At 36.8% G+C, this 26,611-nt stretch overlaps 1 protein-coding gene across 1 annotated transcript in view; it reads left to right on the top strand.

Moving 5' to 3' along the window:
• Positions 1 to 18,416, top strand: part of ACADM (acyl-CoA dehydrogenase medium chain) — a 34,947-nt gene extending 16,531 nt beyond the window's left edge. The window contains exons 7-12 of the mRNA XM_061121604.1: positions 496 to 626; positions 2,752 to 2,860; positions 7,370 to 7,510; positions 8,073 to 8,168; positions 15,989 to 16,237; positions 17,487 to 18,416. Of these exons, the coding sequence (XP_060977587.1) occupies positions 496 to 626; positions 2,752 to 2,860; positions 7,370 to 7,510; positions 8,073 to 8,168; positions 15,989 to 16,237; positions 17,487 to 17,558 (798 nt within the window). The 3' untranslated portion in view covers positions 17,559 to 18,416. The remainder of the gene's footprint in view (positions 1 to 495; positions 627 to 2,751; positions 2,861 to 7,369; positions 7,511 to 8,072; positions 8,169 to 15,988; positions 16,238 to 17,486) is intronic.
• Positions 18,417 to 26,611: the final 8,195 nt, after the last annotated feature.

Raw genomic sequence — 26,611 nt, 5'->3', positions numbered from 1 at the left:
ATGTAATTAAAGTGCAGTATTCTATAGTATTCATCTCCACTGTTAAATTGTAAAAATTTTGAAGACAAGATATTTTCATCTCCTCCTTTATAATCTGGTAAATAGTAGATACTGCTCAGTACATGTTTGAATGAATGAGTTCATGTGAAATTGAATTTTAACTTGGTTGAAGATACCTAACATTTTAATTTTTGACATAGTTTATTGGTATCCTTCATAGTGAAGGACAGGGAAGCCTAGCGTGCTGCAGTTCATGGAGTCGCAAGGAGTTGGATATGACTTGGCAACTGAACAACAATAATCCTACATCTAGTTTTAAATTACATATTAAATGTTTTTACATTTAAACAGTTTGATTCTGTAAGAACATTTTATTTTTACATACTTTAAAATATTTAAAATTATTGGTATAAAAAATAAGATACCTTTCTGGTTCTAAATGTTCATAATTTAATAATTAACATTTATTTATTTCCTTTTTTCCATATATTCAAGGCCTATTGTGTAACAGAACCTGTAGCAGGCTCTGATGTAGCTGGTATAAAAACCAAAGCAGAAAAGAAAGGAGATGAGTATATTATTAATGGTCAGAAGATGTGGATAACCAATGGAGGAAAAGCTAATTGGTATGTTGTTTAAAACATCTCTGTACATTGTTTCTTCATTACCTCATATTCAGAATCTCCCCCTCTCCTTTCCTTTGTTATTAAACCACCACAATTAAGATAAATTTTATTCATGGAACTGGATGGTCCATAAAAGATTATAAATAATTCAGTAATTTTTAAAAGTTCTAAGTCCTGAGCTGTTTCTTCAAATTGTCTCAGAAGTTTAATTTGTAAAATAAAGTTAAACAAGAACACCTGCTCTGGTTGAATCTAATTAGGAAATCTAGAGCTCCATCTACTTGGCTCACTACACCTACTCCCAATACTCTGCACCAGAACCTCCTTGGAACCATTCCCCTAAGACTCCGAGGGAAAAAGGAAAGTCACTGGTACAGCACATCTCTCTAATCCTGAATGATAAGCATTATCTTTTAGAATGTACAGAGTATTACTTTAATAAAATCTAAAAGGCCCAAATATGTAAGTTCAAAAATAGTGACATGAAGTTCAACAAAGTGTCATAAAATCACTTGTATAAATATAAAATGTTGAAGGAAAACATATTTGATGGCACTATTTGTGAAAAAATATATGAACAAAGGGTCAATAGGAATCAACCGTCCAATGTATCTGCCTTTAAGAAGTGAATGTAGTTTCTTGCTGAAGTATAGCGTTAAACAAGCAGGAAAAAATAGCAGCAGTTCTAGGGAACACTTTTTAAGACAGGCATTGACAAAATAGAATAAATTCAGAAGCAAGTAAGTGTTCTTCATTAGAGTGAAGGTGGAAAACATGTCCTGTAAAGAATAAAGGAATTAGATTTGTATTCAAAGAATTTAAAAATTTTTGAAATAATGTCTCATACAAAGAAGACTAGGTGCATACATTTGCTTCAGAAAGCCAGTTTAGAATAAATGGGTGAAAGTGAGACAAATGTAGAGTATAACTCAGCATAAGGATAAGCATTTCGATAGTGGTTCTATCCAATATGTAAGTTGTCATGGGAAAAATGTATTTACTCATCATTACAAGTATATAAATAGAAGCTTATAGAGGAAGGACTCTCTGCTGATTGGAAAAATGAACTAAAAATGGACTATCTTTCCTTGTCTGCAAAAATTCTGATTCAATATATATATGTGTGCTCTTTCAGCATTATTTTTTGGCAAGAAAAGCATTATTCCTGAGAGTGAATTTACTGTCTATTTTAAATATGCCCATCACTTTATGAGTGTCCAACATTATGGATTGCTATATATCATTATCTTTAAGTTATCATAATATCAAGTAATAAAAAAATGAAGAAATGATTACAGTGTAACAAGTTGAGAGAAATCCAGTGCAATTAGAAACTTTCACAACTGTAAGAATTCATTAAGTACAACGAATCATGTAATAAGACAAATTAGGTAAAATATGAGACTGGAAAAGAGTTTTTATTATTTTTTTAAACTATTAAGTAAAACTGTAGAATGAGTGATAGTTTATTAGTTTTAAGCACAGAAAATAAATTTCTTGTTTAAGGAATTTTTAAAAAATTCTCCTATTGCAGGCTATTTAGAACATGGGTTACATGGATATTTGGATGTTTTTGCCTTTTCTCCTCATGTTGCATTTTTAAATCTTTCTGGGAAAGATTCTTCTGAAGAGAAAATGTAGCAGATATTCATAATAATTCAACTATAACAGAAACTCTGATTTTGCTGCATAAAGAGGACAGTAGTCAGACCATGGGGGTCTCTATCTCATTGCTCTTCATAGGCAGCCCCATTTGCCCTACTTTTCTAAATAGCTTGTCCCTTAAATACTTAAACTAGTTTTGGGAAAGAAAAAGTGACAGTTCCAACACATACATACTTTATGTTATCTTGATATGAGGCATTTTTACTTGTCAAACAACAATAAAAAGTTAAATTCCATATTATTAATAGATAAGAAGTAGATGTGGGTTGAAATACTAGCTCTGCCACATCATAAGATTATGACCTGGGCAAGCTTTTAAATCTTTCTGATGCTTCATTTCTTCTATAAAATGGTGATAATAATAATTGTGATTGTTGGCAGGATTAACTGAGATGGGAGTCATCACATGTTGTATGTTGTTATCTGTTGATACCATTATCTTTATCATCATGTTTATTAGGTATTTTTTATTGGCTCGTTCTGATCCGGATCCTAAGGCTCCTGCTAGTAAAGCCTTTACTGGCTTTATTGTGGAAGCAGACACCCCAGGAGTACAGATTGGAAGAAAGGTAAATGTGTACTTATAGTGACTAATGCCTCCAATATTTTTTTAACTATAAATTTAAAAATTACTAATTTCAGTTTCCTTTATTGAAAACATTTTGTTTGCATTAAGTTGCAATAGAAATAAAGCTGCATTTGATGTTATCGGGTAAAATAATCCTTCCTGAAGATTTTTAAGTTGAGAATAGTCATTTCAAGTCATTTGAAAGAGTGGCCAAATTGTATACAATTTGTATGCATATACAATTCTATATGTTTACAGTTTGCCTATATTCCCATTGCTCCTGCTTCTCATGCTGCTTATTAAAAACCATATTATATTTTTTTCTTAAAAAGGGTCATGGTATCTACAACTTCCTCTCAAATAATTCAACAAATAATGCTATGGCTAATAGTTATACATACATACAAAACACAGAAATAAAGCAAATATGCCAAAATTGGTGAATCTAGGCAAAGGTATATAGATATTCATTTTACTCCTCTTGCAATTCTTCTGTTGGTTTGAAAATTTTTAAAACAAAACATTGAGGGGATATAACTATCTTGGCAATTTCTTTTTTCATATATATATATACACACACACATATATATATATATACACACACATATATATCATTGAAGTATAGTTGATTTATAATGTTGGGTTAATTTCTGCTGTACAGAAGGGTGATTCAGTTATATATATATATTTTTCATATTCTTTTCCATTATGGTTTATCACAGGATATTGAATACAGTTCCCTGTGCTATAGGCCTTGTTGTTTATCCATTCTGTATATATTAGTTTACATCTGCTAATCCCAAACTCTCAATCCTTCCCTCTCTCACCACCCACCTTGGTAACCACAAGTCTGTTCTTTGTGTCTGGGAGTCTGTGTCTGTCTTGTCGATATGTTCATTTGTCATGTATTTTAGATTGCACATATGTGCTCAGTCACATCCAACTCTTGTGACCCCCATGGACTATATAGCCTGCCAGGCTCCTTTGTCCATAAGATTTTCCAGGCAAGAATACTGGATTGAGTTGCTATTTCCTATTCCAAGATTCCATATATAGGTGATATCGTATTGTATTTGCCTTTCTTTTTCTAACTTACTTCACTTAGTATGATAATCTCTAAGACCATCTAAGTTACTGCAAATGGCATTATTTCATTCTTTTTATGGCTGAGGAATATTCAATTGTGTATATATACCACATCTTCTTTAGGTTGGGTTCATGTCTCACCTATTGTATATAGTGCCACTAGTAACATAGGGGTACATGTATCTTTTCAAATTATAGTTTTGTCCAAGAGTGGAATTGTTGGATTATATGGTAACCCTATTTTTGTTTTTTTGAAGAACCTCCATACTGTTTTCTAGGCTTCCCTGGTGGCTTAGATGGTAAAGAATCTGCCTGCAATGCAGGAGACCCAGGTTCAATCCCTGGGTCTGGAAGAGCCCCTGGAGAAGGGAATGGCTATCCACTCCAGTATTCTTGCCTGGAGAATTCCATGGACAGAGGAGCCTGGTGGGCTATGGGTTGCAAAGAGTTGGACACAACTGAATGACTAACATTTTTGCTTTCATACTGCTTTCCGTAGTGGTAGCACCAATTTATATTCCGATCAACAGTGTAAGAGGGTTCCTTTTCTCCACACCCTCTCCCGCATTATTTGTAGACTTTTATTTATTTATTTTTTAATTGAAGGATAATTGCTTTACCGAATTCTGTTGTTTTCTGTCAAACCTCAACATGAATCAGCCATAGGTATACATATATCCCCTCCCTTTTGAACCTCCCACCCATCTCCCTCCCCATTCCACCCCTCTAGGTAGATACAGAGCCCTTGTTTGAGTTTCCTGAGACATACAGCAAGTGCCCCTTGGCTCTCTATTTTTTATATGGTAATGTAAGTTTCCTTGTCACTCTCTGCATACATCTCACCCTCTCCTCACCTTTCCTCATGTCCATAAGTCTATTCTCTATGTCTGTTTCTCCACTGCTGATTCTTCAGTACCACTTTTCTAGATTCTGTATATATGTATTAGTATACATATATAGTATACTATATTTATCTTTACAGTATTTATCTTCCTCTTTCTGACTTATTTCACTCTGTATAATGAGCTGTAGGTCCATCCACCTCATTAGAACTGACTCAAATGTGTTCCTTTTTATGGCTGAGTAATATTCCATTGTGTATATGTACCACAACTTCTTTATCCATTCATCTGTTGATGGACATCTAGGTTGCTTCCATGTTCTAGCTATTGTGAATAGTGCAGAAAATGAACAATGGAATACATGTGTATTCTTTTTCAGTTTTAGTTTTCTCAGAGTATATGCCTAGGAGTGGGATTGCTGGGTCATATGGTGGTTTTATTCCTAGTTTTTTAAGGAATCTCCATACCGTTTTCCATAGTGGCTGTGTCAGTTTATTTGTAGACTTTTTAATGATGGCCGTTCTGACCAGTGTGAGGTACCCATTGTAGTTTACATTGCCATTTCTCTAATAATTAGTGATGATAAGTATCTTTTCATGTCCCTGGCAATTTCTTATCAATTTAAACATGCACTTACCAGATACTCACACTCCTAAATATTTATCCAAGAGAAATAAAAACAAGGACCTATGTTTATAGCAGCTTCATTTATAATTGCTGAAAACTTGGGAGTGGCAGGGCAGTGGGGGATGTCCATCAGCTGGTGAGTAGATAAAGGATATATGGTACATCCATATAGGGGAATGCTACTCTGAAATACTGATCAGCAGCAACATGGATGAATCTTAAAAGCACTCTGCTAAGTGAAAAGTCAGATACAGAAGGATGACCTTATTCCATTTATATGACATTCTGGAAAAGGAAAAACTTACGGACAAAATCAGATTTGTGATTTCTTGGGATTGGGAGTAGAGTAAGGGAATTGACTAAGAGAGTACGAGGGAACTTTTAGGCATGCTGAAATATCTTCATTGTGGTAATAGTTAACATATATACATCTGTCTAAACTATTAGAAATGTATGTGTTAGAAGAGTTAATTTTTCTATATGTAAATTCTATGCCAGAACACCTAATTCTCAGAAGTGGAGATAAATGTTAATAGAAGTTCAACTTTTACCCAGTACATTGCTAGCTCTATTAAACTAAAATTAAATGTTCCAAAGCAAATTATGTTAAATGCTTTTACTGACATTTGTGGTAAAAAGATAGTCTTCAAACATACAGTGAAATCTGTCTTTGTGGGTAATATGTACATGTAGACTTTAGACTACTGTTGGTTTTGTTGACTAAAAAAGACGAACAACTTGAGAGTTGTGAGTTAAGTTTTATTTGGGGCAAAATGAGGACTGCAGCCCATGAGACAGGACCTCAGATAGTTCTGAGAGACTGCTCCAAAGAGGCAGTCAGGGAACGTTAATATATAAGATTTTGGTGAAGGGGTAGTTCAGTGCAATCAAGTGCTTACTTTACAGGAGGTTTTCTGCTAGTCCCAAGAAGCTAATGTCACCATGAAGGGATTTAGTGATTTTCTAGCCATTCCCTTCTCCAGGAGATCTTGACTCAGGGATTAAACCCAGGTCTCCTGTACTGTGGGCAGATTCTTTAATGTCTGAGCCACCAGAGGGAAATGGGAAGGAGGAGTGGCTTAATAGGACTGTTAAGTTTCCCAGGAGAGTCTGTGGGATCATGAAATCAGTTCCTGAAAATATCCAACTATCTAAAGAACTGGTATGTCTTTACCAGGGCTTCCCTGGTAGCTCAGCTGGTAAAGAATCCACCTGCAATGCAGGAGACCCGGGTTCAATTCCTGGGTCGGGAAGATCCCCTGGCGAGGGGATAGGCTAACCCACTTCAGTATTCTTGCCTGGAGAATCCCCATGGGCAGAGGAGCCTGGCCGGCTACAGTCCAGTCCATGGGGTTGCAAAGAGTCGGACATGACTAAATGACTTAGCACACAGCACAGATCTAAAGACCTGTTCTGCCAGATTGCCTGGAGCACAGTGCCTCATTCCACCCTGAACTCCCTCAGGAGGTGTTGAAGGTCAGCAGCTGCAGCAGCTCAGGGTTCAATCTCTGCAAAGGCAAATGGCGACTGCCCTTGTTGTTCAGTCACTGGCAGATGCTCTCAGCAAGTGCCATTTGTCATTGACAGGTAAGTGACAATTTGTAGCCAACAGTTTCAGAGTTTGTGAAACGTTGTTTTAGATGAGGGTTTCATAAACTTTTTTTTTAAAGATGTAGCATACTTAAGTATTTTAGATTTTGAGGGCCACATGGTCTCTGTCACAAATACTCAGTTCTGCCTTTGTAGCAAGAAAGTAGCCACAGAGAATATGTAAATGAATAGGTGTGACTGTAGTTCTGTAAAGCTATATTTAGAAAACAGGCCTTGCAGGCCATAGTTTGTCCACCTCCATATAAGGCAATTGCAGAAAATCTTAAAGTCTTCAACAGTGCTTTAAGCAATAATTTATGCTAGCTCAAAGTATGTTTCATACTATATATTGTTTTCCTTATTAGGAATTAAATATGGGCCAGCGATGTTCAGATACAAGAGGAATTGTCTTTGAAGATGTGAGAGTGCCTAAGGAAAATGTTTTGATTGGTGAGGGAGCTGGTTTCAAAATTGCAATGGGAGCATTTGATAAAACCAGACCACCAGTAAGTAAGATGACTTAATAACCTTTATAGGAGATTTCATTTATTATATTGAATAATTTGGTTTTAACATTGTTTGCTTGGTCTGTATTTCTTTTTAAATATCTGCTTTTATTAAAGATGGAGGGTTTTTGGTTTTGTTTTTTTTTTAGAATTCTTCAACATTCTTGCTATTACAGAAATTATTTTAATAAAAGCAAAATTACTGTAGTTGTTAGATTTACAAAAAAGCATTTCACACTTAATTTAATCATTCCTGCTAATGTGTACTCATTCCTCTTGCCTCACTCATTAAGAATATTTCCCGTGAGAAGCTTTCCCCTGTTAAACAGAAAAAATGATTTATCTCTAGGCTATGATCCTGTGCCTTAAAAATGCCTTCCATTAACCTTTAATTCATATAAAATATAAATTTAAATGCTTGTCATTTCCCCCACCCTTTATTGCCTTAAGGTATAGGTCGGCTTCTCTTTGTACAAACTTTAACTTAGATTTTAGGCAAGTAGCCATTATGTGTGTGTTTTAAAGACAACATGAACTTCCGCTTTGTAAAATGTATTGCTAGGTAGCAGCCGGTGCTGTGGGACTAGCACAGAGAGCTTTGGATGAAGCTACCAAGTATGCCCTGGAGAGAAAAACTTTTGGAAAGCTGCTTGTAGAGGTAATTTTAATACTATAGTTGTTTTGTTCAAATGTAAAACCATTCATTTTCACTTAATATTTGAAAACTATCTTTTAAATAAAAAATAGTTTATTTCTGCTTTGGTAGCAAGAAGATAATGTGAAGTGGAAGTGTCAGGGTGGGTTTTAAGAATACCTTTGCATATATGTATATGTATATATAAAAATTTATTTGGCTGCACCAGGTCTTAGTTGCAGCATGTAGGATCTAATTATCTGACCAAGGATTGAACTCCAGCCCCTTGCATTGGGAATGTGGAGTCTTAGCCTCTGGACCACGAGGTAAGTCCCAAGAGTAGATTTTCTTTAGACGCTGCTACTATTAATATCTGTTGTCTGCTTTGGGATTTATGTTAATTAAGAAGAAAAAAGAACAGCTAATATTTAACTGCCTGTATTATCTAATTCCATCAGTACACTCTTTTTTGTTTGTACTACAATTTCCATTAAAGACCAGGAAGCTGCAGTTTAGAATAAATAATTTGTCCAAGGACATACAATTTAGAAATCAGAGATCCAGGGTTCCATTTCATGCTGTTAATCCATGTTACTTCTCATGTCTTCTTGCTTATCAAATAATCAAATAATTTTAGTACTATTTGTTAGTGTTGTTTTTTGGCTACACAGCATGTATTGTGGGATCTTAATTCCCCAACCAGGGATTGAACCTGGGCCCTTGGGGCAGTGAAAACTCAAGAATCTTAACAACTGGATTGCCAGGCAATTCTCAAGAACTTTTTTAATATTATCTTTTCAAACATTTATGCTTCCCCATTGTCTGTATTCTCTTCTGTAACTCCTTCTGTAACTATTGGTTGCACAAGGGACGCTCCCTATTTCTATCCCTGTGTGTCAGTGGTTCTCAACTGTCTGGTGGAAGATAGGTTTTAATTTTCAGTCAACTGTGGACCATTATTTTTTTAAAATATAAGAAAGTCACACTATCAAATTGTTACAAATGCTTACTCTCACTTTGTGTATCATGAACCAGTGCAGTAACAATTTGTGTTCTATAGATGAAACTTGGATTAGTACACTTCTGTATCTCAATCTCAATTATGTAATTTATTTTTGCTATAATCTAGATAACTTTCTCAGATTTGCTTTTCAGTTTTTTTTTTTAACCCTATGTCTAATCTCCTCTTCAATCCATTTAATGACTTTTTTCATTTATAGAATTTATGTTTGGTTCTTTTTCATTTCTACCCTTTCTTTTATGGTGGCCTGGTTTTTCAACATAGCTTCTCTTTCTCCTTTTTTATCTTTTTAATTATATAAAGCTTCAGTTATAGTCACTTTCTGATTTTTTTCTGTTACTTCAAGTTCTTCAGTTCAGTTCAGTTCAGTCGCTCAGTCGTGTCCTACTCTTTGCCACCCCATGAATTGCAGCACGCCAGGCCTCCCTGTCCATCACCAACTCCCAGAGTTTACTCAAACTCATGCCCATTGAGTCGGTGATGCCATCAGCATCCCATCCTCTGCCATCCCCTTCTCCTCTTGCCCCCAATCCCTCCCAGCATCTTAGGGTGGCTGTTTTTTTGGTCTACTGCATCTGATCTCTCTGTTATGACCAGTTATTTCCTGTCTTAATTTTTGCTTATAAGCTTATCTGCAGCAGCATTCATTAGTTTCCTTCAATGCATTGTGGAAGTATCCAAGAGACCAGTTTTTGTACGTTTTTGTACTTTTATCAGGTAGCCCAGAGGTTTCAGTATTCTTAGAGCTGTTTTTCCCACATGAATTTCTCCACTTGTAAAATCCTATACCACAGCTGTATACATTGATTACATGCTTAAAAGAGATTCCTTTTTTTTGTTGTTTTTTTTTTTTTGTAAGAGATTCCTTTTTTAAATCTCCCAGACAGAGTCTTGGGCAAGAAAGAAGCTTCTTTGTGGTCTTCTTGCCTTGATGAGCTAAGACTTTTAGTTCTTCCTTTGGAAAGAGGAGTTCTTATAGGCAGCGAATCTCAATTTCAGCCCCTCATCTTTTTCATTCTCACATCTATCTCCTGTTCTTTGTTCATTAAAACTCCAACTCCTATCACGTTAGACTCAGATCTCAGTCTGATTTTTTTCCTTCCCCATGTCATTGCTTCTCAATCAGGATTAAATTTTTGGAGGCCCTTGGAGATTTGTTTCTTTCCTTTGAGTTGTTTTATTTTGCTTTTATTTTTTAAATAACTTTATTTATTGGCTGTGTTGGGTCTTTGTTGCTCTACTTGTGAGCTTTTCTCTCGTTGCAGTGAGCAGGGTCCACTCTCTCAGTTGTGGTAAGCAGGCTTCTCATTGGAGTGACTTCTCTTGTTGTGTGGCAGAGGTTTCAACAGTTGGCACGTGGGCTCAATAGTTGCAGCTCCTGGGCTTGAGAGCACAGGCCCAATATTTGTGGCACACTTGGTTAGTTGTTCCATGGCATGAGGGATCTACCTGGACCAGGGATTAAACCTATGTCTCCTGCATTAGCAGGCAGAATCTTTACCACTGAGACACGAGGGAAGCCCCCTTTTGTTTTTAAATCAAGCATTTCTTTGTGTTTGTGGACAGAAAGAGAGTCTATATTAGCTCATTTATGTCACCAGAGCTATATGTATACAGATTAGTGAAATGTATGCTTATTATTAAATGTTAGTTTAGTTTAATCATAAACAGATAAATCATTTTCAGGTCCTTCTCACCAACTGTCTGATATTCTTCTGGCTATTTTCAACTCAAAATGGAATCTTTTATGTTCCTTTTCTTACAGACTCTAAAGATTCTTTTTTGTATTTTTACTATCTGCAGAATGATACTTTTCCCTCATGGCTCTTACTGTTAAGTATAGTAAGTCTGTCTTTTTGCTTACTACTTTTCTAAGCTAAACAAAGGAGATATTAAGCAGCTGATTTATACATAGCTGGTCTGTTACTTAAAAAAAAAAAGATTTTTTCTTTTTTTTAGTTTTAAGGGACATTGAGTATAGTATTCTAATCAGAGCTCTCCTGTTCACTCCCATGTTTATCATTGTTGTTATTACTACTTCTTTCTTCAAGAGAACACTGTCACTATCCTCATAGTGCTTAATTTGCTGTGGGTAAAGAAAACTGACAAAAACAGAGGATGGTACTTTTTCTTATCAATAAGTAAAACTAGGAACACTGATAACAAATTACTGGATGATAAAATCTCTTAATAGTAGACAATAACTGCCTATTCCTTTGTCTAGTCAAAATCCTCCATCCAGGTTAAAGTTGGAGTAGTTTGGGATGATATGAAAGAATCCCTTGTGAGTAACTATCATTTGTATTGATTATTATTGCTAGTAGGCAATATCTTTTCCCCATGATTTCCATTTCTTGGTGGGAAAATGGACGAGGAGAAATACTGTTTGGGACTTGAGACTGAAATAAGATATACTTAGAAAGAAATATACTTATGTCTCCTTTTTTAACCACCTTATGCTCAAAATTCTTTCAGTATCTTCTCATCACACTCAGATCGAAATCCAGAGTACTTGCACTGATCTTCTGTCATCCACACTGACCTTTTGTTGTTGTTTTTACATTTACTTCCCCTGGCAGATATCCACTTCCTCATTCATTTCATTAAAGAATGTACCCTTGATTACCCTGTGTAAAATAACACCTGAAACACTTGATATAATGATGACTGTGACTGATGTGTGTGTGCTCAGTCGTGTCTGACTCTTTGTGATGCCATGGACTGTAGCCTGCCAGGCTCCTCTGTCCATGGGATTTTCCAGGCAAGAATACTGGAGTGGGTTGCCATTTCCTTCTCCAGGGGATCTTTCCAACCCAGGGATCGAACCTGTATCACTTGTGTCTGCCACATTGGCAGGCTGATTCTTTACCACTTAGTGCCACCTGGGAAGATCTCACTTTTTTTTCTTCATAGCTCTTAGCACTGCCCAACATTGTATCATGTATGCTTTTGTCTACTGTCTGTCTTTACTGCCTCACTAGCATGTAAGCTCCGCCCAAGAAGTAAATTTCTATTTGGAAACCTTTATACTTCTAGCACTTATATTTTTCACTGTGAACTTCTCAACAAATAGTATTGCAGGCCTGAATTGCTATAAACTTCCATCTTAGAACTGCCTTTGTTATGCCCCATAGATTTTGGAATATTATGTTTCTGTTTTCATTTGTCTCCAGGTATTTTTTTTAGTTTCCTCTTTGATTTCTTAAGAGATCCATTTTTTTTTTTTTTAATAGAATGTTGTTTACATTCCACATTTTTTGTGTTTTTTACAGGATTGTTTCTGTTTTTCATTTATAGTTTCTACCACTGTGGTCAGAAAAGACATTTGACATGATTTCAACCTTGTTACCCTTATTGAGACTTTTTTTGTGGTCTGACATGTTATCTATCATGTAGAATGTTTCATTAACTCTTTAAATAGAATGTGTACTCTGCTCTTTTGGGGTCAAGAATATATTTTTCCAAAGTTGTAAGCATACTTCATATTTGAAACTTTCACATATCAAGGTATGGTGGACATAGTTCCATTCTATAACATATCTTGGCCATATAACTCACAGATGACTTACTGTCTCCTATTGAAAATATTTGTCTAAGTCTCCTAGTTGATTAGGCTTCCCTGGTGGCTCAGATGGTAAAGAAACTGCCTGCAATGTAAGAGACCTTTGTTTGATCCCTGGGTTGGAGACATTCTCTGGAGAAGGACATGGCATACCATTCCAGTATTCTTGCCTGGAGAATGCCATGGACAGATGACCCTGGTGGGCTACAGTCCATGAGGTCACAAAGAGTTGGACACAATTGAGTGACTAACACTTTCCCTGTTTGATTATGAACATCTAGAGGATAAAAAACATCTTTTATTTGTCCTTGTCATCTGCCCATCAGCACCTGATAATAGTGCCACATTATTTGGGAATACCAGACCACCTGACCTGCCTCTTGAGAAACCTATATGCAGGTCAGGAAGCAACAGTTAGAACTGGACATGGAACAACAGACTGGTTCCAGATAGGAAAAGGAGTATGTCAAGGCTGTAGGTTGTCACCCTGCTTATTTAACTTATATGCACAGTACATCATGAGAAACACTGGACTGGAAGAAGCAGAAGCTGGAATCAAGATCGCCAGGAAAAATATCAATAACCTCAGATATGCAGATGACACCACCCTTATGGCAGAAAGTGAAGAGGAGCTAATAAGCCTCTTGATGAATGTGAAAGAGAAGAGTGAAAAAGTTGGCTTAAAGCTCAACATTCAGAAAACTAAGATCATGGCATCTAGTTCCATCACTTCATGGGAAATAGATGGGGAAACAGTGGCTGACTATTTTTTTGGGCTCCAAAATCACTGCAGATGGTGATTGCAGCTATGAAATTAAAAGATGCTTATTCCTTGGATGGAAAGGTGTGACCAACCTAGATAGCATATTAAAAAGCAGAGACATTACTTTGCCAACAAAGGTCCATCTAGTCAAGGCTTTTGTTTTTCCAGTAGTCATGTATGGATGTGAGTGTTGGACTGTGAAGAAAGCTGAGCACTAAAGAATTAATGCTTTTGAACTGTAGTGTTGGAGAAGACTCTTGAGAGTCCCTTGGACTGCTAGGGGATCCAACCAGTCCATCCTAAAGGAGATCAGTCCTGGGTGTTCATTGGAAGGACTGGTGCTGAAGCTGAAACTCTAATACTTTGGCCACCTCATGCGAAGAGTTGACTCATTTGAAAAGACCCTGATGCTGGGAGGGATTTGGGGGCAGGAGGACAAGGGGACGACAGAGGATGAGATGGCTGGATGGCATCACAGACTCGATGGACATGAGTTTGAGTAATATCCGGGAGTTGGTGATGGACACGGAGGCCTGGCGTGCTGTGATTCATGGGGTAGCAGAGTCAGACATGACTGAGCGACTGAGCTGAACTGAACTGATGGCAATTTTCTTTTAAAAATCCGAAGCAAGCACAAAAAAAGACAATCTCTTTAACAAGTGGTGCTGAGAAAACTGGTCTACCACTTGTAAAAGAATGAAACTAGAACACTTTCTAACACCATACACAAAAATAAACTCAAAATGGATTAAAGATCTAAATGTAAGACCAGAAACTATAAATCTCCTAGAGGAGAACATAGGCAAAACACTCTCCGACATGAATCACAGCAGGATCCTCTATGACCCACCTCCCAGAATATTGGAAATAAAAGCAAAAATAAACAGATGGGACCTAATTAAACTTAAAAGCTTTTGCACAACAAAGGAAACTATAAGCAAGGTGAAAAGACAGCCTTCAGAATGGGAGAAAATAATAGCAAATGAAGAAACAGACAACGGATTAATCTCAAATATACAAACAACTCCTGCAGCTCAATTCCAGAAAAATAAATGACTGAATCAAAAAATGGGCCAAAGAGCTAAACAAACATTTCTCCAAAGAAGACATACAGATGGCTAACAAACACATGAAAAGATGCTCAACATCACTCATTATCAGAGAAATGCAAATCAAAACCTCAATGAGGTACCATTACACGCCAGTCAGAATGGCTGCTATCCAAAAGTCTACAAGCAATAAATGCTGGAGAGGGTGTGGAGAAAAGGAAACCCTCTTACACTGCTGGTGGGAATGCAACCTAATACAGCCACTATGGAGAACAGTGTGGAGATTCCTTAAAAAACTGGAAATAGAACTGCCATATGACCCAGCAATCCCACTCCTGGGCATACACACCGAGGAAACCAGATCTGAAAGAGACACGTGTACCCCAATGTTCATCACAGCACTGTACAGCAGATGAATGGATAAGAAAGCTGTGGTACATATACACAATGGAATATTACTCAGCCATTAAAAAGAATACATTTGAATCAGTTCTAATGAGATGGATAAAACTGGAGCCCATTATACAGAGTGAAGTAAGCCAGAAAGATAACCACCAATACAGTATACTAACCCATATTATGTGGAATTTAGAAAGATGGTAACGATAACCCTATATGCAAGACAGAAAAAGAGACACAGATGTATAGAACAGACTGTTGGATTCTGGGAGAAGGCAAGGGTGGGATGATCTGAGAGAACAGCATCCAAACATGTATATTATCAAGTGTGAAACAGATCGCCAGTCTAGCTTGGATACATGAGACAAGTGCTCAGGGCTGGTGCACTGGGATGACCCAGAAGGATGGGATGGGGAGGGAGGCGGGAGGGGGGTTCAGGATGGGGAGCACATGCAAGTCCATGGCTGATTCATGTCCATGTATGGCAAAAACCACTACAATATTGTAATTAGCCCCCAACTAATAAAAATAAATGGAAAAAAAAAAAAATAAATAAATAAAAATCTCAGGAGCTGCTCAGAAGGATCCATGTAATTTTTGTGGTATTTTTATAAAAAATGTAAAACCTCATTCCAATCCTGAGAAAACATCATGCAAACCCAAACTATGGGACATTCTACAAAATATAACCAATCAGTATTCTTCATAAGTGCACAATGGTCATGAAAGAGAAGGAGAGACTGAGGAATCCTAACAGCTTTGGGAAGACTAGGAAGAAATAACAATTAAATACAGTTAGAATCCTGCATGAGATCTTACAACAGAGAAAGGACATTGGTGGAAAACTTGGCCAAATTTGAATAAAGTATATAGTTTAGCTGATGATATTTTACCAATGTTAATTATACTGTGGTTTTGTAATATGTTACCACTGGAGGATGCAGATTTTAACTTTTTAAAAGTCTGAAATTAGTTTTTAAAGTTAAAGTTTCAGGGGAAATAATTTTAAATTAATAAATATCCTTAAACTTTTTTTCTGTTTAATTCTAGCACCAAGGAATATCATTTTTGCTGGCTGAAATGGCAATGAAAGTTGAACTAGCTAGAATGAGCTACCAGAGAGCAGCTTGGGAAGTTGATTCTGGTCACCGAAATACCTATTATGCCTCTATTGCAAAGGCATATGCTGGAGATATCGCAAATCAGCTAGCTTCTGATGCTGTTCAGATTTTTGGAGGCAATGGATTTAATACCGAATATCCTGTAGAAAAATTAATGAGGGATGCCAAGATCTATCAGGTAATGTTAAAAATGATTATGGTTGATTTTTAAGGAACATAATATTCATAAATCATATGGTAGATTAAAGATTTTGTGTCACAGGTAATAATAAATCATCATAATAAGTGGCTGTGAGCCTAAATTTTTAGAACTAATTAACACAAAGAAGAATGTTACTTTGAAGTATATGCCTTGAGTGAGCGAGCTAACAAAGCTAATAGTGTAGACATGTAGATTTATCTGAATAACCCTTCTTTAATTCTTAACATCCTAGCTAATTGTAACCCACTCTTTGCTCTCCGTAAAGTTTGCATATCACTTAAACTAATTAAATTATTTGAATCTTACCTGACAACTCTTGAGGTCATATTTAGGAGGTAAAAAAACATGAGGAGAATGGCTTCTTAATTAAATTGATGGTTAAGAAAACTTAGAGATAGTAGTGATTTAGTAAATAAGATATAAATGCTCATGTCACATGTATCTTAAATATTTATAAGCCATGCTTCTCTTCCTCCATTACTCCCTCAATTACTCCAATAGCTCCTCCATTACTTCCCTCAATCCCCAGGAAATTATTTGACAAATCTAGTCATTTAAAATCCAGAGGTAGAATCATAGAATGTTAAAGAGAGAAATTTAGACAGTGCAGCCCTTCAATTTAGATTTGAAAAAACTGAGGACCATAATTTGTGCCTTATCCAAAGTTCCAAGTTTATTTGATAATGCTCTCCCTTCCCTGGAGCCTTTAATTATTACCTTTTTACTTTTCTCTGACATCTGAACAAATAGAAGCTTAAACTGGAAGAGAGGGCTGTCTTCTAGGAATACTTAACTGAACAAAACAAATCCTTCCAGCATCTTATTTCATTAGCAACTCAGTTCCTTAGGAACAAAAAATAAAAGTTAGGTTTAAGAGTAAGAATAGAAAATGACTGAAGGTGACAACTAGCTAAAACAGCTCAAAAAAAGTTGGTTAAATATTTCAGCAACATTAAACTTTAGATTTCCCAAATACTTTTTGAAAGTTAATATCCTTTTAAGACTGTCCTCCAAAATTTTGGTAGAGTTCTTATAATAATTTTAACTAATCTTTAGAAAATTATGTATTTTCATGGTTTTCAGAAAATCAGGTTTCAGAATCACTGTAGATTATAGACCGTATGTATGGTTTGATTCAGTTTAGTATTGGAATGGAGTTTAGAGTACTGTCTAAAATACTGAGGACTTACATATGAAATATATTTAACCCACTTTTTTTTTCCAGATTTATGAAGGTACAGCACAAATTCAAAGGCTTATTATAGCCCGTGAACACATTGGCAAGTATAAAAATTAACCAGATCGCCGTGTTAATAATTGTTGAGTAATTAGAATATGATGTACTTTTTAAACTGCAGGAGAGAGGAAAGGCTTTAAGGGTTTTTTTCCAGTGAAATTTTTAACATAGGTCTCTTGTACTAAACCTGTACAACTGATTCTAATAGTATTGGGTTGGCCAAAAAGTTTGTTTGGGTTTTTCTATAATGTTATGAAAGAACCTGAACGAACTTTTGGGCCAGCCCAAAAGTTTTATACTTTTGTTTAACTTTATGACTTGCCTTTTCTATAACACATTTGGTTTTATTAAAGTTATGCATTTTCCTTTAGTTCCATTGTACCTGAGTTACATTAACCTAGAAAAATACATTTGGTTTGTTATTTTAACCTCTGAAAATTAGAGCAACAGAAATTTCTTGGAATTTCAGTGTTTTTCCAAAGACAGAAAAGAAGGTTTATAAAGTATTCAGAATGTTCCAAAATTTACATTGAGAAAATATTCTAGGATTTAAATAACTTGTCAGTGACTTTATATAAGTGACTAATATAAGACTTAATGGTCTTATATTAGAGGAATTAATTTTACTGCAGTTTGGAAAGAATTTGGTTTCTCTTTTGTACTGTAATAGTCAAAAATTTGATGTTCATATTCTCCCTTTATACAGTGACCAGAAGTTACATAAAGTTTTAATTCTGAACCCACATAATTCTGAGCCCACATTTCACTTGCCTTAATTTTAAAAAGTCAATACAGTTTCCTTTACATTATTTTTATATGACTCTGTTGGTCTCTGGTTAACCTTTGGTCTATTGTGTACAATCTGATTTCATGCACATACATTCTAAAAATAAACTTAAATAAATTTGTTCAGTGTTACGTATCTGTTCAATTTGTGTATCTGTTTGTATTCTTTTCAAGAAGTCTTATTATTTCATTTAATAGTGTATACTTGATTTATTTACTATGATGGAAAAAAATCCATGTTTTGATTTTGAACTGCATAAAGTTAGCTGTCCATATTTTCATTAGATTGCATTATTAGATACCTCAGAAAATATCAATATGGAATAATGAAAGTACCAAATATGAATTTACTATTTCTTTGTAATTCGAAATGTTGAATACTGCTAAAATATGTTATACCAGATGATATTTCTTATGTCACTTATTTTCCAATTCCGATACCAACTGGGCATCCACAGTTCAATCTTATTCTGACAATAATGCAGAATAGTTACCATCAGACTCCACAGGTTTAAGAACTCTGGCCCACTCTGTCTGAAGTGGTATCTCACTTCTAACACCACTTATAAATCCTGGATCCCCAGGCTACCCACACTTCTGTCCACTTTGGTTACAAATTTGGGTATTCCATGTCCCTGCCCTCAGGTGTGATAATTTGCAAGAATGACTCACAGAACTCAGATAAAACATACTCCTGTTTATCACAAAGGAGGAAATGCAAAGGGCAAGGTCTAAGGAGAGACACCGAGGTTTCATAACTTCTCCCGAGGTACCACACCTCCAGTACCTCAGTGTGTTCCTTGGAAGCATGGTTCAGTGTGTAATCTGGAAACTCCTGAATCTCATCACTCAAGTTTTATGGAGAATCTTCAGCCTTCCTCTCCTCCCCAGATGTTGGGTGGGGCTGAAATTCCCACCTGCATTAGTCAGCTAAGGTCGCTGTAACAAAATGCCACAGACTGGGTGGCTTAAACAACAGAAAATTTTTTTCTCAAAGTTCTGGAGGCTAGAAGTCTAAGACCAAGGTGCTGTCTGGGTTGGTTTCTGGTGAGGCCTCTCATCCTGGTTTGTGTAATACGTGGCTACCTTCTCATTGTGGTAGCAGCCTCGTGTCTGTGCACAACCGTAGGGAGAGAGCAGCCACTGGTGTGTCTTCTTACAAGGACGCCAGCTTTATTAGATTAGAACCATACCTTTATGACCTCATTTTACTTCTCTTAAGTCCAAAGCTTCAAATATGGTCACATGAGAATGGTTAGGGCTTCAGCATATGATGGCGGCAGGGTGGGGAGGGGGCGGGGGGCGGGGGGCGACAGTCTAGACCACGACAGTACCCTCTAATTACTTGGTCTTTTTGGTGATCAGCCCCATCCTGAGCCTCTGTAGGGGTCCCACACTGTCACCTCATTAACATAACTCTACTTTGATCTTTTGAAAGAAGCTCATTAGGAATAATATAACATACTTCTGTTGCTCAGGAAATTCCAAGGAATTGATGAACTTAGAGCAGGCATGATCAAAAGTTGGGGAAAAAACCATAAAGGGAAGCAGGACCTTATGGTCCTACCCACCACCACCCCTCCTTCCCCATGTCCTTCGCCTGCCTGTTGTCTGTGGGAAAACTTCAGCTGAAGAAAAAGTTTAGTCAGAGAAGTGAGAAGATGCAGAAGCAAAGAAAAGCAGTCAAATAGGACAAAACAGTAACAGTTTAGTCAGTGAGCAGTCAAGAACCTTTAGTTCCTCCTCCAAAGCTATTGAAAGTATTCTGAGCCATATCCTGTGAGCTGTATTATAGAGTCGGAAAGCCCCACCAGGTAAAAGAAGTTAACTACAAAATGACCAGACTGTAGCCATGACATAAGCTGCCACCATTCTGAGAATTTGTCTCAAGGAAATAGAAATAAACTGACCCTGGAACTGAAGATTAACTGTATTTAAAGCAATCAAGATGACACTGGTCAGACCACCACATGACCAATTTCAAGATGACTGTCAGAGCTAACTGCTGTTTCTGCATGTGTCCCTCTGTCTAGAAAAGCTCTTGCTCCCTGATTGTCAGGTTGTGGTAAGTCGGGCTTTATATGTGTGTCCCTCATCCTCGCCCCCACCCCCAGCCATTTCCAGCATCCAAAATAAAGCAACCGTTCCACCAAACTTGCTTTGTTTTTCTTGTTCTTAGGTGATTAAAAAAAAAAAACACGTTTAATTTTGTATTGGGATATAGTTGATTAGCAATGTTATGATAGTTTAAGGTGAACAGTTTAGGGACTCAGCCATATATATACATGTATCCATTCTCCCCCAAACTCCCCTCCCATCCAGGCTGCCACATAACATAGAGCAGAGTTCCGTGTGCTATACCATAAGTCTTTATTTGTTATCCACTTTAAATATAGCATTGTGTGCATGTCCATCCCTAACTCCCTAACTGTCCCTTCCCCTGGGCAACTGTAAGTTCATTCTTGAAGTCTGAGTCTGTTTTAAAAGTAAGTTCATCTGTATCATTTCTTTTAGAGTCTGCATAGAAGGATGTCATACACTATATTTTTCCTTCTCTGTATGACTTACTTCACTTAGTATGACATTTTCTAGGTCGATTATTGCTGCAAATGGCATTATCTCATTCTTTTTAATGGCTGAGTAAAATTCCATTGTGTATGTATATACCACATCTTATCCATTCCTCTGCTGATGGACATTTAGGTTGCTTCCACGTGTTGGCTATTGTAAACAGTGCTGCAATGAACATTGGAGTGCATGTATCTTTTCGGATCATGTTTGCTCTGAATATGTGCCCCAGGATGGGATTACAGGGTCATATGGTTAGCTTTATTTTTAGTTTTATAAAGAACCTCCATACTGTTCTCTATAGTGGCTGTACCAGTTTACATTCCCAACAGCATAGGAGGGGTCTCTTCTCTCCATACCCTCTGCAACATTTATTGTTTTCTACCCACCTTCCTTCTTTATTGGCTTTTGAGTGGCAACTGGCACACTCCAATTTTGGTTACAAGCTCACCCAGGGACTGAGGACAAAATCCACACACATTTCCTCTTACACCTCACTAAATTATAAAGATCTATTATTTTATCCAAAAAGTTTAAATGGCTTTTTCATGCTAAACTATGAAACTTTTTTAATGACACAGCTCAAGATTGGTAAGAGATTGGGTCTCTAAATAAAACAGATATTACATTGAAATTACAAGTTACGTGTAATATGTATGTTCCAAATGCAAATTTGCATTTACCTAAGTTAAAAAATTCACCTGCATAAAGCTTCTAGACATCTAATTGTATTCTAAAGCCATATAGTGAAAATATTAAAGTACCTTTGATAATAAGTGTTAAGCAATTATATAATTATCAATTAAGAGATTTTAGTTACAAGTAACCAGAATGAATTTAAGCTACTTAAGCAAAATACAGACAAATGTAAGTATATTGAAGTGCCTCATGGATCTGAAGGCTGGAATGGAGTCAGTTTTAGGAAGGGACTAAAACCAAAATAGTCTTTAGGAACCCATGAAATAGTACTTTCCTATCTCTCAGTTCTACCTTCTCTGCCATGTTGCATTCTTTCTTGATCTATAGACTAGCTTCCTCTACTTCTTTGATCTCAAGATAGAATAAAATCTAGCACCTTATATATTAGATTCCGCACCACTTAGAAAAGTTGACTGGCTAGGGCCATTACAGCCTGGAGTACAGGTCAGATTACAAGTATGATTTTTAATTGCTTACATCTGTGACTTGATGGTTCCTGGAAAAGACAATTTTATAAAACATCTGGCATATTTTTTTAAGATCTGGTATTTTTATGAAAAGTTTAATGAATGTTTAAGGAATCTACCAGAGTAATCAATTTGCATATAGGAAGAAGAGATTGTTCCAAGACCCCTCTGGATTTAAAAAAACAACAACAAATTGTTTATATGGCTTCTAGAATGAAATCCATTGATTTGAATATATCCCTGTAATCAGATAATAAAAAGTTCTTTGGAGATTTAAGGTTGAACCCTATAGGCAACAGTTTTTTTAAGGTTTCACTTAACTAATGAATGAGAGAACTAAAAAGATGTTAAACTGTATAAGGGAGAACTTAAAGAACAGACATATCTACAGTTAGAAATGCTTAAAAGAATTTGCTAATATGTGTAAAACTGGTTATTAACCTGCAGGGTGAAAAACAAAGAGAGGGTCATTTTTTCTTTACAGGAGAAACCAGTTGTACTTCATGGTTCATTTCCATATTTCTCCATTTTCTACAATTTAACTTTTAACTCTACAGAGTTGTAAAAGAGTTAACCCAGCCAATAGACAATCACAGATATATACCTGTTCAGAAAATACCCAGAGGATCCATGAGACAATACCTTGATGTTGTTTAGTTACTCAGTCCTGTCCAACTCCTTGCAACACCATGGACTGCAGCATGCCAGAAGTCCCTGTCCTTCACTATCTCCCAAAGTTTCTTCAGACTCATGTCCATTGAGTCTATGATGTCATCCAACCATCTCATCCTCTGTTGACTCCGTCTCCTCCTGCCTTCAATCTTTCCCAGCATCAGGGTTTTCTCAAATGAGCTGGCTCTTCCCATCAAGTGGCCAAGGTATTGGAGCTTAAATTTCAGTATCAGTCCTCCCAATGAATATTCAGAGTTGATTTCCTTTAGGATTGACTGGTTTGATCTCTTTGCTGTCCAAGGGATTCTCAAGTCTTCTCCAGCACCACAATTCCAAAGCATCAATTCAGTGCTCAGCCTTCTTTATGGCCCACATCTCACATCCATACACGACTACTAGAAAAACTATAACTTTGACTATACAGACCTTTGTCGGCAAAGTGGTGTCTTTGTTTTTTAATATCCTGTCTAGATTTGACATAGCTTTCCTTCCAAGGAGCAAACATCTTTTAATTTTGTGGCTGCAGTCACCACCCACAGTGATTTTGGAGCCCCCCAAAATAAAGTCTGTCACTGTTTCCACTTTTTCCCCATCTATTTGCCATGAAGTGATGGAACCGGATGCCATGATCTTTATTTTTTGAATGTTGAGTTTTAGGCCAACTTTTTCAATCTCCTGTTTCACCTTCATCAAGAGGCTCTTTAGTTCCTCTTTGCTTTCTGCCATTAGGGTGGGGTCATCTGCATATCTGAGGTTATTGATATTTCTCCCTGCAATCTTGATTCTAGCTTGTGCATCATCCAGCCTGGCATTTCACATGATGTACTCAGCATATAAGTTAAATAAATAAGCAGGGTGACAATATACAGCTTTGATGTACTCCCTTCCCAATTTTGAGCCAGTTCACTGTTGCTTCTTGGCCTGCATACAGGTTTCTCAGGAGATAGGTAAGGTGGTCTGGTAGTCCCATCTCTTTAAGAATTTTCCACAGTTTGTTTTGATCCACACAGTCAAAAGCTTTAGCATAGTCAATGAAGCAGAAGTAGATTTTTTTTGGAATTCCCTTGGTTTTTCTATGATAAAACAGATGCTGGCAATTTGATCTCTGGCTTGGGAAGTAGGAAATGGAGTAGGAAATGACAACCCACTCTAGTATTCTTGCTTGGAGAATTCCATTAACAGAGGAGCCTGGTGGGTGATAGTCCATGGGATCGCAAAAGAGTCAGACACAACAGAGCTACTGACACAGAGATGGCTTTAGTTACACAATCAATTTGTTTACTTATATCCTGGTAAACAGGAATAAATATTCCTTTTGAATACTGCCATGAAATGTAAGGAGATTTAGTAAATGTTTCTAAATTCTGGGGAACAATGAGAAACAGATACCATTTTAAAATTCCAGTTTATAAAAGCAGAGTCTACTAAACTGAAGATGAGACAGCCTAAAAATTAAAAAGGGTTTTCTCATATATCCATACAAATAGAACATAACAGCTGCATGCATAAATAATATTCCAAACAAGTAGCCATGATTAAATTTCTCTCCTCAGTCCATTAAGTTCTCTATAAGTGTTCTGTTGGATCTTGGATCAGTAAACTACTTTCAAGAGGCTCTCTGCTTCAAGACAAAAGAGTTCTAGAAATCCTGATTGGATCCACTGGTATGGTGTGAAATCTGTCTGTCTATGACAACTTGAAAATGTGTGCCCGCAAAACTATTCTCTGATGTATATGCTGATAGTTCAAGGTACCTGATTCTTTCCATGAGGCTCTGAGACTGTCCCTTCCTGAATACACTAATTTTGACCTGTAGGACTATAGGCAGAGCCTTCAAGCTAGCATTAGAATAAAACAGAAACTACAAATAACTGTTATTCAGATTATTGTAACAATACCGCTGCCAACTAAAGAAATGTCACTTGCCATCCAGTTCTGTTAAGAATTAAGATATTTAGTAGGGCAGCATAGAGACAAAGATATAGAGAATAGACTTGTGGACACAGTGTAGGAAGGAAAAGGTGGGACAAACTGAAACAGTAGCATTGACATATATACATTACCATAATGGATAAAATAGATACCTACTGGGAATTTGTTATATCATGCAGGGAGCTCAACCTGGTGCTCTGTGACAACCTAGCGGGCTGAATGGGGTGGGTGGTTGGAGGGAGGTTCAAGAGGGAGGGGACATATGTATACCTATGGCTGATTCATGTTGACATATGACAGAAACCAACAGAACATGGTAAAGCAATTATCCTCCAATTAAAAATTAATGCTGGTGAAAGTAGCCCATTCGTTTCCAGTTATTTGCGACCCCATGGACGGTAGCCTGCCAGGCTCCTCTGTCCATGGCATTTTCCAGGCAAGAATACTGGAGTGAGTTGCCATTTCCATCTCTGAAAAGAATGTTTAAAAAAGATTTAAAAAAAAAAATTAAGCTATTAGCCACTATAGTTACTGACCTTCAACACAACCTGAAAGGAATTAGGACAGAATGAAGCACTCTATGCTTTGGGAAAACTGCCAGAACAGACCTTCAGATAGATAGGTATTTTCAGGAGAAATTTTTTATGATCCTGGGTTCTTGCATCTTCTCATACTTAGAAAAGCACTAAAGCCATTAATTAAGATATCTGTTCCTCATGACTAGCAGCAATTTTCTATGGAGATGTGTGCTTGGTTGCACATACCCCTTTCACCAAAATAACATGTATACTGACCTTCCTCCTTACCCCTTCAGAACAGTTTCTCAGAGTTATTTGAGAGGCTGTCATCTAGGCTATAGTCCTCCGTAAGACACTGAGTAAATTCAACTCACAGTTTTTAAAAAAAATTAATTTATTTTAATTGGAGGATAATTACTTTACAATATTGTGATGGTTTCTGCCATACACTGACATGAATCAGCCTTGCGTGCACATGTGTTCCCCCATTCTGAACCTGCCTCCTACCTCCATCCCCACCCCACCCCTCTGGGTTGTCCCAGAGCACCGGCTTTGAGTGCTCTGCTTCATGCATCAAGCTTGCACCGGTCGTCTATTTTGCATATGGTAATATACATGTTTCAGTGCTGTTCTCTCAAATCATCCCACCCTTGTCTTCTCCTACAGAGTCCAAAAGTCTATTCTTTACATCTGTGTCTCTTTTCCTGTCTTGCATATAGGATCATCATTACCATCTTTCTAAATTCTATAAATTCCATATAATATACTGTATTGGTGTTTCTCTTTCTGACGTACTTCACTCTGTATAATAGACTTCAGTTTCATCTACCTCATTCGAACTGACTCAAATGCATTCTTTTTAAAGCTGAGTAATAGTCCATGGTATATATATACCACAACTTCCTTATCCATTCGTCTGCTGATGGACATATAGGTTGCTTCCATGTCCTAGCTATTGTAAACAGTGCTGCAATGAATATTGGGGTACATGAGTCTCTTTCAGTTCTGGTTTCCTTGGTGTGTATGCCTAGCATACAACCCAGTGGGATTGCTGGGTCATATGGTCGTTCTATTTCCAGTTTTTTAAGAAATCTCCACACTGTTCTCCATAGTGGCTGTACCAGTTTGCATTTCCACTGACAGTGTAAGAGGGTTCCCTTTTCTCCACACCATCTCCGGCATTTATTGTTTGTAGACGGTGGCCAGTCTGATCAGTGCAACTCACAGCTTTTATGTTGTATGTTTTTTTCTGTTGACACCATGGACCAAGTGGTTTAAACAACAACTTATTTCTCACAGTCCTAGAGGCTAGGAAGTCTAAGATCAAGATTTTTGCCCTCTCTGCATTGCAGACAGAATTCTAATTCCTTGTATCTTCACAAGGCAAAATTAGGGTGAGAGAGCTCTCTGGGGTCCTTTTGATAAGGGCGCTAATCCCATTCCTGAAGACTCTACTCTTATGACCTAGTTA

The sequence above is a fragment of the Dama dama genome, chromosome 20 (genome assembly GCF_033118175.1).
Source record: "Dama dama isolate Ldn47 chromosome 20, ASM3311817v1, whole genome shotgun sequence".
NCBI lineage: Eukaryota > Metazoa > Chordata > Mammalia > Artiodactyla > Cervidae > Dama > Dama dama.
Note: the sequence above shows the minus strand (reverse complement) of the source record. Positions and strands in the feature narration are given on the sequence as shown.